This window comes from Loxodonta africana, chromosome 14, assembly GCF_030014295.1.
Source record: "Loxodonta africana isolate mLoxAfr1 chromosome 14, mLoxAfr1.hap2, whole genome shotgun sequence".
NCBI classification, from domain to species: Eukaryota; Metazoa; Chordata; class Mammalia; order Proboscidea; family Elephantidae; genus Loxodonta; species Loxodonta africana.
In genome coordinates, this window is record NC_087355.1 from 6514539 (window position 1) to 6529399 (window position 14861).

The following is a 14861-nucleotide window of genomic DNA, read 5'->3' on the forward strand; positions in this document are numbered from 1 at the left end:
CCATTTGCAAAAAATAATTAGTAGTATTGTACTGCCCTTGTTTAGGATTCGAGGTGGTGGCTAGCTGGATTTTTTTTTTTTTTAAATCAGTGAATAAATGAATTGAAAAAAGTAGAACCTAAAGTTCTAGGATATATTTTGTCCAAGTGAAATGATTTTCATTTTCTGCTTAGCAAGATGTTTCCAAAAAAAGGAACAAAAAGAAAAGCCCCCAAATTTCAAATTTTTATTTCTCGGCAGTTGATTTCCATGTTAATAAAAAATGCAGACATGCAGCTATTAACCATATTGTTCAATGCAAACACTCGGCTTTATCTTTTCTTACTGCACATATTTTTATCTTTGCTAGCTTTTCCTATTCTTTTAGCAGATACTATGACATTTGAAAAGTATTCTTGACCCAGCTGAAATTGCTAAGAGAAATCCCTGAAATCTCACAGGTTTTGGGCACCAAAAGCAAACTTCACAGGATGAGAACTCAAAGGCAGAGAAACAATCTATCTTACAGGAAAATATCAAGGACCACAGAGTTGATGAGTATTTACTGAGGTCAAATGGAAATATCACAAGGAAGAAGCAAATGAGGAAAAGCAACCCTGTGCCTTTCCTCAGAGTTGTGAGGGCGCCTCTCCTTCCTGACTTGGCTTACCTCTCCCTGCATCTCTGGGGCTCCTCACCTCGTGACTCAAGAAGGGCGCCCACAGGATCAGCTTCCAAGTATTAAAAAAAGCTAGAAACTAGAGCTATGACTTGACAAGCAGTACGGCACCTGATTAAAATTTGCATACTTGATTTTTATTGACTTGAATTTTACATGAGGTACTTAGTACATATTTATGGTAAAATATCCAATTAGTATAGCACAGCATAAAATAAAAATTCACTGTCAACCTTCGCCATTACCATTCCTAAGAGAGGGTCACTATTAGATATTTTTCTGTGTCACATTTCAGAAACTTTCTATGCATTATATATACCTTTTTTATAAATGTATAAATAATACGACAGTTGTCATTCTGCAATTTTCTTTCATTTAATAAATCCAATACACAGAAATCTATTGCATATCTAACAGCTTTACTTACATGACAATTTTCATCCATGGTGCTCTCAACACGAAAGAAGCATTCTTTAATTCGACAATATTTATTGGGTTTCTTATACTCTCTGGCATGCAGAAGGGACCCTAATTTATTTTCAAATATGTTATACTTAAAATCCAGCCAAAGATTAAGAAGATGGTTTGACTGTGCAGCTCTAGCAAACCACCTGACAGCTACAATCTTAGATTATACTGTAAAAAAGAGAATAAGAGACATAACTTGACCCACTGCCATCAAGTCAATTCTGACTCACAGTGACCCTACAGGACAGAGTAGAACTGCCCTATAGGGATTCCAAGGAGTGGCTGGTAGATTCAAACTCCTGACGTTTTGGTTAGCCGAGCCCTTAACCACAGCAACACCAGGGCTCCATAAGGGACATAAGGCCTACATAATTCTCAGTTCTTAACTATTTTCCAAGAAGGCTCTACAAATCTGTACTCAAGATTCATTCAATAAACATTTGTTGGGTGTCTCTTCTGTGGCAAACACTGTTGTAGTGCTGGGCGACAACCATGAACACAGCACAGACAGTCCCGGGTCCCTGCCACTACGCAGCTTACCCTCCAGTGGAGGAGGAGGACAACACACCAAAAACAAGCAAATTACAGACAGTGTCAGAGGCTGACAGGTTCAATATAGGAAAAATAACACAAGAAAGAGAAATGGGAAATGTAAAATGGGAGGCACCTGGGCTCTTTAAAGAGGATTTAAGAGGGGAGCCGTGAGGCTACAGCGAGGAACCCAGAGTTTGACAGAGCCCTGAGGAAGATAAGAAGGCAAGCTGTGCAGCCACCTAGGTAGGCAACAAGGGCTTACCACTACAGTCCAGAGAAAGGATGTAACAGAGCAAATTATTTCAAAATACGTAATAAAATGCAACACACACATCCCTTTTTCCCATGGCTCCTCTTTACCATGTCACTTCCCCTGTTACTACTCGGCAGTGGTCCCCGTTGCCAAGGAGACAATTAGAAAGTGGCCTTTGAGGCCCTGAATCATCTGGGCCCACCTGCCTACCACGTCCATGCCTCCCACTCACCCTGCCCTGCACTCTTAGCACACTCACGTGGCCTCACTGCCCTCACGGTCCACGGTTCCTTCACCTGCACTTCCTGAGGTCTCGAGAAAACCCAAGTTAACTTGAGCCCTGAGATCAGCTCCCCTTGCTGCACTCTCAAAAGACCCGGTAATTCTTCCTAAAAGTAGCTGCCACGAGGATACTGAAATGATGAGTGGTGTCATCACTTGTTTAATGCGGTCCTCCCCAGACACAATGTAAGCCCTGTGACTGCAGGAATCATGCCCACCTTGCCCAGGATCACGCTTTCAGCACAGTGCACTATACCTGGTTCCTGGGAAGCACTCAAAAAATGTTTCCTTAACAGAAGAACAACCCAACAAAGTGCAAATAAGCTTCATATTTTACACTAATTCCAGATGAACTAATTCCTAGTAAGTATGGATTGATGGTCTAAAAGCCTTAAGGGCTATCTATAAGTTTGACCAAATTTTCTATATTGATGATAGTCAATACTACAGAAATATACTTAATATAGCACTATAGCCTTATATCTTTTTGGAGCCAAGGCTGAATCAGACTGCATTAAAAGTATTTCCTAAGGTCCTTACATAATTGGAAACCCTGGTGACAGTGGTTAAGTGCTACGGCTGCTAATAAAAAGGTCAGCAGTTCGAATCCACAAGGAGCTCCTTGGAAACTCTATGGGGGGGCAGTTCTACTCTGTCCTATAGGGTCGTTATGAGTCAGAATCAACTCGATGGCAACGGGTTTGGTTTAGTTTTTTATATAATTAACTAATACTATTCTCTCTCTTTTTTTTTTTATTTCAATTTAAGAACTATAAATTGCTAATCAATATGAGTTGCATCCTAAGCCATCCTATTTTCCTAGAAAATAGTTATGGTAAAAGAATTCATTTTGCTAGGATAACAGTTTCCATTTAAATTGCTAAAGTAATTCATTTCTCCACTGACAAATGACTATCTATATTTAGACTGACAAAATACATATGTATTAGATATTCACTGTATTTCTTAGTGACCTGAATACTATTTTCTTTTTTGTTTTCATGTCATTCAACCATTGTTAGTTCTTTTTCATTGTAAAGTTTTTCTGTTTATTCTGTAATCAAAATGGATTCAACAACTCTCACAACTACCAAAAAATTGCCAGAGGGGGAAAAAAAATCCTTTTATAACAATAATTCATTTATTAAATTGTATATGATAGATTTCAAAGTATCTTCATATTTATTTCTCCTTTTAATGCAGCAATAACTTATTATTATGCTACCTGTTTTTGAGATTAAGAACCCAAGGCTTAAAAAGGTGATATAAATTGCTGAAATTACCAAGAGTTCATCTTGGATTGACAATAGACGTCAACTCTCTTCACACTTACACTAATGATCTGTGCACTGTTCCAAACATCCTGGGCTAAGAACTGGCCACGAATATACTCACTATGCAGTAAACCTCAACAGCAAAGAAAAATACTATTTTTATGTGTCAACACGTTTAAGAAATATTTAGATTTAGGTTTTCCAGTGTTCCTGAAAATGCAAACTCTTTCTACACTATGGTGGAATAATCACATCATACGGAAAATAGCAACTAATGCTGCTCACCTCCTGGTGAGTATGGTCTCTGACGGCCGTATTCTGCAGAATTACAAGGTAACCAGGTAACAGAAGATGTGATGTGTGACAACATGGACAAACCCTGACAACATTACGCTACGTGAAAGAAAACAAAAAACCAAATCCACTGCCGTCGATTCTGACTCATGGTGACCTTACAGGACAGAGTGGAACTGCCTCATAGGGTTTCCAAGGAGCGGCTCGTGGATTCCAACTGTTGACCTTCTGGTTAGCAGCTGAGCTCTTTACCACTGCACCAGTCACAAGTGATCACATATTGTAGGGTTCCCTTTATGTGAAATAAACAGGTAAATCCATAAAGACAGAGAGTAGATTAGGGGCTGGGAAGGTGCAGTGGGTGTGGAGAGACTGCTTAATGTGTACAGAGTTCCTTTATGAGGTACTGAAAATGTTGTAAGATTAGACTGTGGTGACGGTTGCACAACTCTATGAATATGTTAAAAGATACCGAACTGTAAGTGGGCGAATTTTATGGTATGTGAAATTTATCTCAATAAAGCTGTTATAAAAGTAAACTAAATAAAATGGAAATCTGACTTCCTCATTTGCACTAGCCACATTTCCGAGTGTTTAAAAGCCACACGTGACTAAGTGGCTCCATACTGGGTAGTGCCGATACGTAACATCCCACCATTATGGAAAGTTCCAGTGGACAGCCCTGCTCCAGAGCATTAAGAGGCAAGACAGGCAATAAGGACAATCTGGCAACATAACCAAATTACTTACTACCAATTAAGCAATGTTCATCCCGTAGTAATTAAGCTAGATTGGATCTGCACATAATCAAATGCTGGAGCTAGGAGTCATTTTGCTCTCCTACACCCATGTGTAAATGAAGCAAGGCAGAGGAAAAAAGAAAACAATTCCCAGATTCCTCCTAAACCCACTGCCACAGAGTCAGCTCCAACTCATAGTGACCCTATAGGACAGAGCAGAACTGCACTCACAGAGTTTGTGAGGCTCTAAATCTTTACAGGAGCAGACTGCCACATGTTTCTCCCCAGGAGTGACTGGCAGGTTCAAATCACTGATCTTTCGGTTAGTAGACAAGTTCTTTATCCCCTGTGCCACCAGTGCTCTTTAGATTCCTTCTAGATCCTCCTAAGCCTGTAAAAGATCACAGCACTGGTCTCTGTCAAGGCATGAGCACAGCAATCAACTCCCAAGGCTGTACCGGTGCCTCTGAGAAAAGAATTCACAATTCACATCCAAGAACTGCTAGGTAAAAAGCTGGACAGTTAAGCTTAAGTACATAGAATCTGACATAGTTTGTTAATTTTACATTTAGGTAAAGACAACCTAATGCATTTTAAAGAAATTTATGCAATGTAATTCAAATGTAAGCGTTTGCAATGACCCATCCATAACTTTAAGATGCTTCTATGGTCATTTTAAAAGGTAAGACTGTTGAATCATGCTTATTTCTCATTTTGTAGTATAAAACTATTTTGTGAGTTTTATACTGACATCAAGTGGCAAAGTGATGTAACGCAGTTTACCAACTGCTTTTCTCGGCTCTCAAAACCTAAATGGATTTTAAGGATTCCACACTACGGCAATGGGATGATGGGATAACTGCAATTTTACAAAGTCTGAGGAGGCTATATATGTGACTTGGGGATACCAAAAGATCCTACTGAAGTTCAGTTGTTTCAGAAGTAATTCTGTCACTAATCAGTTCATTCCTTTGGAGTTTGTGCCATTCATTAGCTGTATGACCTTGGACACAATGGTGTGCCTCTCTGCAGGGCCTCACTTTGCTCATCTATAAAATGTGGCTAACGGCATGACATACCTCAAAGAACAAGTGTGCGTACTAAAGGACATGTGCATGTAAAATGAATAAAACAATGCCAAGCACACAGTAAGTGCTCGATACATACTAGCTGCCAGATTAAGATTCCTCTATTAAAATACAAATATGAAAGGAAGTGTAACATTCTACTCTCTATTTATTGCTTTTCAAGCTGATAGCCATCTGAAAAAGTAAGAACCTTCAAGCAGAGACAGAAAATACATTCAGGTTTAGGGGCACTAATAAAGGGAAGGGGTGGGAAATGAAAAGTCATCTTTTTCTTACTTAACGATTACCCCGAATGCTAACTCCCACTTGGGATGTATGTGGACGAGTCTACGAGTTTAACCACTTGACTAAATGTACTGTTAATTCAATTAATCAGTTTTGTTTTTCCAATACAGTGACAGAAATGATCAAAATAAAACATCAAGCCATTAGAACTTTAACCTCAATATATGACCTTTAGTAACTTACACATATTTTAATAGCCATTTAATTACGTTTATAAGATAAATGATTCTGAAAACCCTTTTTAAAAACATCCAATTCTAAAGTATACAAACTAAACAATTTTTCAAAAACTCATAAAAAAAAAAAAACCTGTTGCCATCGAGTTGAAAAATGGCAACAAGCCAAAAACTCATACTGGTAGAAATTCGGGTCATACAAAAGAAAGATTTCCTATTTAAACATCTGCTAATGATTGAATATCTAGACTTCTAAGTTCAATAGTGACACCAGCTCCCTCACACACTCTGGCCCCAAGATTGCTCATCTAGTTCAACACCTTGTTCTAATTCCTCTTTAGAAAGCTAATAACTATTTTCTGTCCTAACAGTCCGTCAGACCCTTCAACCCATGTTCCAAGAGAAGCCTAGCTCTTGGCTTTGAAAATAGACCCTGCTGCCATCTATAGCTCATAGCAACCCTACAGGACAGAGTAGAACTGCCCCATAGAGTTTCCAAGGAGCACCTGGCAGATGTGAACCACCAAGCTCTTGGTTAGCAGTCGTAGCACTTAACCACTACATCACCAGGGTCGCTATGAGTCGGAATCAACTCGACTGCAGTGGGTTTGGTTTTTGGTTTTTGCCATCTACAGACCCACAATATACATACAGGTGTGTTCCATACATGTTATGGAAGCATCAGTAACTAACATGGACAGTAAATGGCTTCTACAGAGCTTCAGTTAGGTTAATTACATGCAGGATGTAGACACTACTCCTAAGGATGCTTTCCTGTTTCCCAGAGATATTTCCAACAAAGGAAGCTAAATGTTTCTTTTTTCCCCATCCCTCTCTCAACTGACTCCAATCATGCGACCCTTACTTCAGCAAACTAGTTCCTGAGATGTCCCTAGAGCACGGCAAAGTTAAGCCATTTCCAAAGGGGGCAGGTAAGTCTAGCCAGGAAAGGGACTTGGGGAGCATGATTAGTTTTAACCTTTAACTGTTTGGCTCTACAGAAGTGTGGGGAGAGATTGGCCAAAAAAAGTGTTCTGGGCACCAACAACCCTACATAAAGCCCTAAACAACAAAGGGCAGGCAACAAATTTTGATGCCATGGGTAATGTCACTGTTTTCCTCTGTTTAACACATGGTTCACCTATCTGTTAGACAAATATGAGACAGTTTATCAGACAACTGAAGTCTGCAGTGTCAGCTGTACAACTGAACTCAAGACTCTTGCGCTGATTCCCAGGCCTGAAGTAAAGTGGCCTGAAAAAAAAAAAAAAAAGAGCAACAGGAGAAGCAGGGTCTCATGTCTACCATACAGAAAAAGTGATTGCCACAGACCATAAATATTTACATACAGTTCTGCAATACAATTAACCTAACCAGGGGTGACAGGTCAAAACCACAGACTTGCCTTTGTGGGACTGGTAAACGCTTTAAAAATTCTAGATGTCTATGACTCAAAATCAGTTATATTTAGAGTGTTAGGAGGCCAGTGAATTAAGAAGGAATATACTTACATCGCTTGAAGAGACTGTTCCTGTTTCAACAGCAACACCGCTACCACGCAGTTTCTATTATGAAATAAATAACTTATTACTTAGTTTTGCTTTTAATTTTATCCTAATTTATCAGCTTAGGAAAGGGACCTAAGCTAATTTATAATTTTTATCTAATCCTACTTAATACATTTTTATCATCAACTCATAAACAGCATGGGGATGATGCAGAGTGTTCTGAACATCACTGTACTCTTCCAGGCAAGTCTCAATCAATAAATTACTACAAATGGAACAATACCAAAACTGAATAAATACTAGCTCCACCTAAATCGTGAGTGAAACGGGTTCATATTGCCAAGTATCATGATTTACTTACAGAATTACTTTTCTAACAAGATGACTGCCTTATGCTGAACTATCTATATTCAGTGATCTACACGTCTCTATCCTGTGACGAAGCTTTTGAAATACGTGCTCAACGATGGGAAGGTACTCTATAGTATTAAAACTAAGCTACCTATAGAATGCTAACGAGTTATGATGACAATCAAAAATCTCAAATGTTATAAAGAAATAACAAAGAAATTTTAAGGTAGAAAGTCAGAGGCTGAAAGTGCAAAAGGAAAGCGATACTCAATTTCTTACAGAAAATTTTATTTCATTCAATAAATGTTGTCCACTGAGTGCAAGCCACTGGCCTCTACAACCCAAGTACAATGCTCTGAACTACTAAAAAAGGCTCTTAAATGTCACTAAAAAGTCGAAAAACAAAATATCCACACTTTCAACTAACTTGGACTTTTGAAATTTTATTTCTATTAGAATCATGAAATTGTGGTCCTTCTTATGAGGGGAAAACTCACGATAGAGAAAAAGGGAACTTCCAGACACAGCACCATCACGGAACATGTGAAAAAGTAGTAAATAAAATCCCAAGTAATCACGTCACAGATTGAATTATATGTCCCCCAAAAAATGTATCAGTTTGGCTGGGCCATGATTCCCAGTATTGTGTGATTTCTCCTATATCTTGTAAATTCTGCCTCTGTGCTGTTAATGAGGGAGGATGGGCGGCAGTTGTGTTAGTGAGGCAGGACTCAACCTACAGGACTGGGCTGTGTCTTGAGGCAATCTCTTGAAATATAAAAGACAGAAGCAAGCAGAGAGACAGGGGACCTCATACCAAGAAGGCAGTGCCAGGAGCAGAGCACATCCTTCAGACATGGGGTCCCTGCGCAGAGAAGCTTGTAGACTGAAAGAAGATTGATGAGAAGGCCGACAGAGACAGGAAGCCTTCCCCTGGAGTGGACACTCTGAATTTGGACTTTTAAGCCTACTTTACTGTCAGAAAATAAACTTCTCTTTGTTAAAGCCATCCACTTGTGGTATTTCTGTTATGGCAGCAGTAGATGACCAAGACAAATCATATCCTGAAATTCTTTAAATAAGAGGTCTAGAATTTAATCCTAGTAAAACGCTCTGGAAGGAGTGTCTATCCATAGTAAGAGAGGCAGTGCTAGCCAGGGCCCAGCAGAAGCAGTGGCCAGGCTCTGCAGAAGCAGAGCCAAAACTTCTGCTAACTACCCTGAAAAGTCACCCTGCCGCAGAACTTGCAAAGCAGAAATACCACACCAAAACTCATAAGGCCAAAGATTCAGTGATACGAGAATACACCAGAAATATACAGAAAACACCTTTAAGAGTAGTTCTCTAACACCAAGATGCAGAAGTATCTAGACACTGAAATATTTGCTTTTAGTAGTGACATAAAAATATTTCCCCCAATTGTAGGGCATGGTTATAGTCACAGTATTCATCAAAAAGTGATAAATCATCTGTGAGGCACATAAATGTTTTCCTATGAGGAAAAGTTTAAAGTGAAACCACCCAAAATGTTAATGGTCAAATACAGTATACATTCTTTCCTGCCCATTTTCATTTTGTGAATTTAGCTACAAAAGAGCCTCATTACCAACATACCAGAGTGTTACCATTAAAGCCAAGTGTAGTCTGTTTAAAGGGAGAACTAATTTCAAAATAGCACAAATTAAAAAAAAAAAGGAGGGGAGGCAGGGTACCTATTTAAACATTCTGGTCCCCATAATTTACAAACTTAAAAATCTCATTTTCACACACCTATGTTTCATGGTCTACACATCATAAAATTAAAAAAAAAAAAAATCTTACAAATTCAGTGAAATCTCCTAATCTGTTGTTCTTCTAAAAATCATGTTTAAAACTAAGCCAAAAATGTGTTAAAATCAATGCTACAGGCATGAAAAAATATGCACTCAATTTTGTTCAAGACTCTGTGAAATATCCTATCCAAATATAAAAGGCAATTAGGTCCTCTGCCTGCCATCTCCCGCTAAAAAGTTAAAAAGGCAGTCAATGGTAAGACAAAAGTAAATCTAAAAAGCAAAAAGTCATGATCTCTCTCTCTTACACATGAAATTAAAATCTATTAAAACAATAAAGTCACCTAAAATCTAAATTACAAGTTGGCAAAACCCTATTTCAAATAGACGCTTATTTGTAATCTAATGCTGACGATCTGATGACTATCAGTATGATTTCTCGTGGCCCCACTGCTCCACTTCACCCAGTGTCACCCATCCCCAGCACCGGAATCTCCCTCTCTTCTACCTTTTCTTCCCCAGAATACTCCTCGCCACCCTCCTTTTCTTCACTCTTTTCCTGAGAATCATTCCCAGCAAGGTCCCCTTTACCACCAAACACTTAATAACCAGAAACACAAACAAAGGAAGCACATCCCACAGAGCCTCCAGAAGTGCCCTCTCTTCTGCCCCGTTCTGGGGAACCATGAGCACAAACATTGAAATCTTGCCATTTTACCAGTCATTAAGCAATCAAGCTATTTCTCTCCATGGAGAATAAGAGCTCAAGAGGCCCAAAAGCAACCAAGATGACCAGTGAACAGGTTTTCACTTTAGGCTCTAAATGTTCAGTCTCGGAACGGTACGGTCAAGTCACTGAGCATTAGTCCCGAGAAGAGATTGATTTTACACTGGCCTGGGCAGCTCTGCGGGAGCCCAGGAACACCTGAATTCTGGGACGGGTTCCTGACCAGGACAAGTGGATTCACTAGTAACCACTGATGTGCAGCTGACAGCTCGAAACACCCCTGGCAACACCCAGGGCCACTGTGTTTACTGGTGTAACCGGACGGATCTCCCGGCCCGGTTATGCGACCAGACGGGATGGAGGCTCGCCCCAAACCAAGACTTCTCCCATACGTCTTGGTGGTCCACGATCCCGAGGTGGGCTGGGAGCTGTGGCTGGAAGTGCCTTACCCGCTCCTGCCTGCACTCTTTCCCCCGCTGCAGAGCTTCTTTGGCCCTCATTAAAAGCCTTACATGAGGGTGCTCTCTGCAGTTTTGTGAATCCTTTTCAATGTTCCGACCTGTGTGATCACAGGAGCCACGTGGCCACTGAGCAGCGTGAGTGGGAAGTCCCCAAAGAGCAGGAAAAGACAGAAGATTTGAATTGAATCCAGTCAAAGAGAGAAAAGGTGAAGCATGCTACCAAATTTAAGAGCACTCTGGTTTATTCATCAAGTTCAAAATGGCATTATTTTAACTTTTTTATAATGTATTTGCCACAGCTTATGAGAACACGAATACTGTATTCCTTTCAAAGATACTAAAAGAAATTTATTTTACCTGTGAACTCAGCTGAGTTTTTATCCAGTTGAAATAGTAATTTAAGTCACTGCCTTCCATCAGTTCTTTTCCCCATGCTGCTAACTTGGCAATAATTCTTGCTGCCTAAAAACAAATAAGAAAACTATTTGAAGACTGTACTGATTCAAAGATCATATACCTTAAAAACCAAGACTCATCACCATTTTGCTATATGATTTTTGAAACTTTCACCTCCTCCAAAAATAATTCATATTTCCTTTTAAAGAATATATTTGAAATATAAATACATACATAAATACATAGATATATATAAATATTCAAATGCATTTTTAAATGTTTCAATTAAAATCAATCAAAATTAGCTGTTTCATGAATTTTACGACATTCCCTATATTATTTTGTGTTTCGAAAGTAAGATTAGGATTCATTGTAATACCAGCAAAAGACAGTTAACAACCAAAAAAAAAATCCTTCTTAGGGGCAAACTTTCACCAAATCACTTGTCACAGTTTTGATAAATCTCTGCAACAGATTCCTAGCCACTACCTCACTCCTTCCAAGCCCCGTCAGCTTTCATCCTCATCTCAGTGTAACACATACTGTGGTATTAGGCAGCCATCTCTCTCACTACATGAACAAGTACCCTTTCTCCTCAGTCAATGATTTTTCAATTTTCTTCAAGTTACAAAATTAATCATTATTAATGTTTTATTAAACAGGCAGTATAAATACTAATTTCTCCACATATAACATGCACCCCAATTTAATAAAGATTCTTTCAGTATTCTCTGAAAGCCAGTCACTGTTCTAAAACCCCAATTTCTCAGCAATAATTAATCCCAACAGCGTGGAAGGCTGTGGCGGTGGACCAGCGTCTGTTCTGACATTTGAAGACAGCTTCTCCAGGCTGACAGAGGCACACGTCCAAGTTCAGCGTGGCAGACGCCCGAGTGTTGGGATCCACCTGGAAGTTACAATGTGGAGGGGCAGCAGGGCACCTGAGTTGTGACACACTAATGTTTTCACAGACTCAGCTAAGTGAATTTACAGAATTTACACTACCTAGATTTAACTGATCTAAAGGAAGCAAGGACTGAAATAATATCAGCAATATAAGTACAAGTAAAAAGAAAAACACAAAGTAATACGAAATCTGACTTGTCTACTCCTAGCATAAGCTCTTCATCAGCACATTACAAGGTAAACCAGTGACAATTTGACCCTAAAAATTTGAAAGATTAGCCAAAAATAACTGAAATCCCCAAGAAGTTAAAACATGCATTTGCTGGCACAATTAATAACTATGAGGGGGAAAGGCAGAATCGTTGCTTAGGAGACAGTAAGGTTCTGTTCAGGGCGACGGAAAAATCTGGAAACAGAGTGATGACGGTTGCATGACAAGATGAACATAATTAATGTCACTAAATTATACACATAAAAAATGTTGAAATGACAGATGTTTTCTTATGTATATTTCTACCAAAATAAACAAAAAAAATTCACAGCCACACCAAAAAAAGATGAACTTTCCCTATGTGTCTATTTGTTAATATACTTGTCAATTACCTCAAGAGTGTGGCCCCCGAACGCCCTTACAGCTCAGTGCTGAAGTCACTCCTGAGGTTTACCCTTCAGCCAAAGATTATTAGACAGGCCCATAAAGCAAAATAAGACTTAATGGGCATACCAGCACAGGGGCACAAACTAGAAGGCAGGAGGGGGCAGAAAAGCTAGTCACAGGGAACCCAAGGTCAAGAAGGGGAGAGTGTTATGTCATGGAGTTGGCAATCAACGTCACAAAACAACATGCATACTGTTTAATGAGAAACTGGTTTGTTCTGTAAACCTTCATCTAAAGTACAATTTAATACATCTATACGTGAACTTGTCAACTGTATTATAAAACCATCAAAATTAGCATGACATTTAAAACTTGGCATCTGGAAAGTGAAAACAAGCCTCTACAATTTGAAAGAAGAAAATGTATTACTCATTTTTCAAAACTATTATTTAAAATAGTTAATTTTATGAATCCTCCTTTTTTCTTTCTTTATAAACGTTTTATAACGTACAATGTGAACACTCTGGTACATAAATGAGCATAGGCAGAGCGGGAGCTGTGTGTGTGAGCAAGCGCATGCTCACTAACGCCTCACCAACAGTGGTTCGTAACATAAAACGTGGAGAGGCACCTCCTGAAACAGGCAGCCTTGAAGCGGCACCCCACCGGGAATAGGAAAAGTACTTGTAAACAGGTGTATTCTCGCAACTCTCCTGTCAAACATTCCCCCAGCTCAGTAAAAGACTTTTCAATGTTATGGCTTCCAAAGACAGCCCTTCAGGCTAAATTTAGAACAGTAGTGCATTTAAGATATTTCAAAAGTGATTAATTAATTAAACACAGCAGCTGCTTCAAAGTAAATTTTAATTTCTACACGGTAAATTGTGTTTAATTCTGTCACAATCTAGAGCTTTTGCGCGTGTGAATTTACCAAAAGGTTTTTACGCTAATGAACTCATCATATGGTCTGCAAAACTTTAACAAAATGCTCCAAACCCTTTTGACATTCTAGTATCACATTACTAAACACCAATAAGAAAACAATGCTTCTAAATGTGGCAGCAGTTACTTCTCTGGGAACTGGAAGGTTCCGTTGCCATCAAGTCCATTCTGACTCACAGCGACCCTATAGGACAGAGTAAAACTGCCCCATAGGGTTTCCAAGGAGCAGCTGGTGAATTCGAACTGCCAACCTTTTAGTTAACAGCGTAACTCTTAACTACTGCACTACCAGGGCTCCATTAGGAGGTCACTAAGTCATAAACGCCCCAGGTTTGTTTCTTCCCTGAATCAGAAATGTGATCAATGCAAAATTTACCATATGAACAGTAAAGAGATCCTGGCGATTCAACATTGGCAGAAAGTAGGACCAGGCAGTGTTCTTGCTACGTTTTGCATAGTCAAAGAAAATGCTTACACGCTGGTGATTTTCCTAAAAAAGAAAAGAAGTGGTATCACTAATCAGAATGAATTTCACTAAAGAATGTAAGTTATGTATTGCTTCTCAAACTTTCATTTTAAGTCCTGTTTAAGTTAGTGTGAGTCTTTTTTTCCCAACATGTGTGATCTTACTCTGTTATTATTGTTATGCAGTGGGAGAGAGGGCAGATACTTTAAATCCACCTCTAGTTAATCTGATGATTTTAAATCAACTAAGACAGGCTAGGAAGCCCCAGCCGTGCAAGGCGTAGGACTGTGCATCACCTCTCCTCGCCCGCACCTCTGACCTGCCCGGCTCAGTACTGTTGTTATGGAGGGCAAGCACCCTGACTCCACACAGGGAATCAGGAGAGGTAGAAACATCACAAATGAACTCTGGAGAGAGGATCAGCAGGAAGCACCTCAAACTACTTGCAAGCAGGCAAGAGAAATAGCAAATTAGAAAAACATCAAGTGTTAAAGATTGCTCTCCCCATACCACGACAGAAAAATTGGGGGCAGATAACGACAGCAAAAAACAGCATGCCACACTAGAAGCTGGATGTAGGATTTAAGAAAGAGTAAATTCTCTGAAATCACGCAAACTTCACCTCTCGCTTAAATTTTCTCTGCATATCACTAGCTGTAATCTACTTTCTGGTTCATTACAA

At 39.3% G+C, this 14861-nt stretch overlaps 1 protein-coding gene across 7 annotated transcripts in view; it reads right to left on the reverse strand.

The window, feature by feature from the left end:
* Nucleotides 1-14861, reverse strand: part of ATP6V1H (ATPase H+ transporting V1 subunit H) — a 132024-nt gene that overhangs the window by 101560 nt on the left and 15603 nt on the right. For 6 of the 7 annotated variants that reach the window (XR_010317760.1, XM_023545691.2, XM_023545693.2 and 3 more), the window contains 3 exons: nucleotides 14090-14203; nucleotides 11229-11333; nucleotides 7564-7617 (listed from right to left, as the gene is read on the reverse strand). Coding sequence is in view for 6 of the 7 variants with exons in the window: in XM_023545691.2 (XP_023401459.1) it covers nucleotides 7564-7617; nucleotides 11229-11333; nucleotides 14090-14203 (273 nt within the window). In the remaining variant the exon portion in view is untranslated. The remainder of the gene's footprint in view (nucleotides 1-7563; nucleotides 7618-11228; nucleotides 11334-14089; nucleotides 14204-14861) is intronic. The other variant, XM_010588309.3, reaches the window with a different exon arrangement.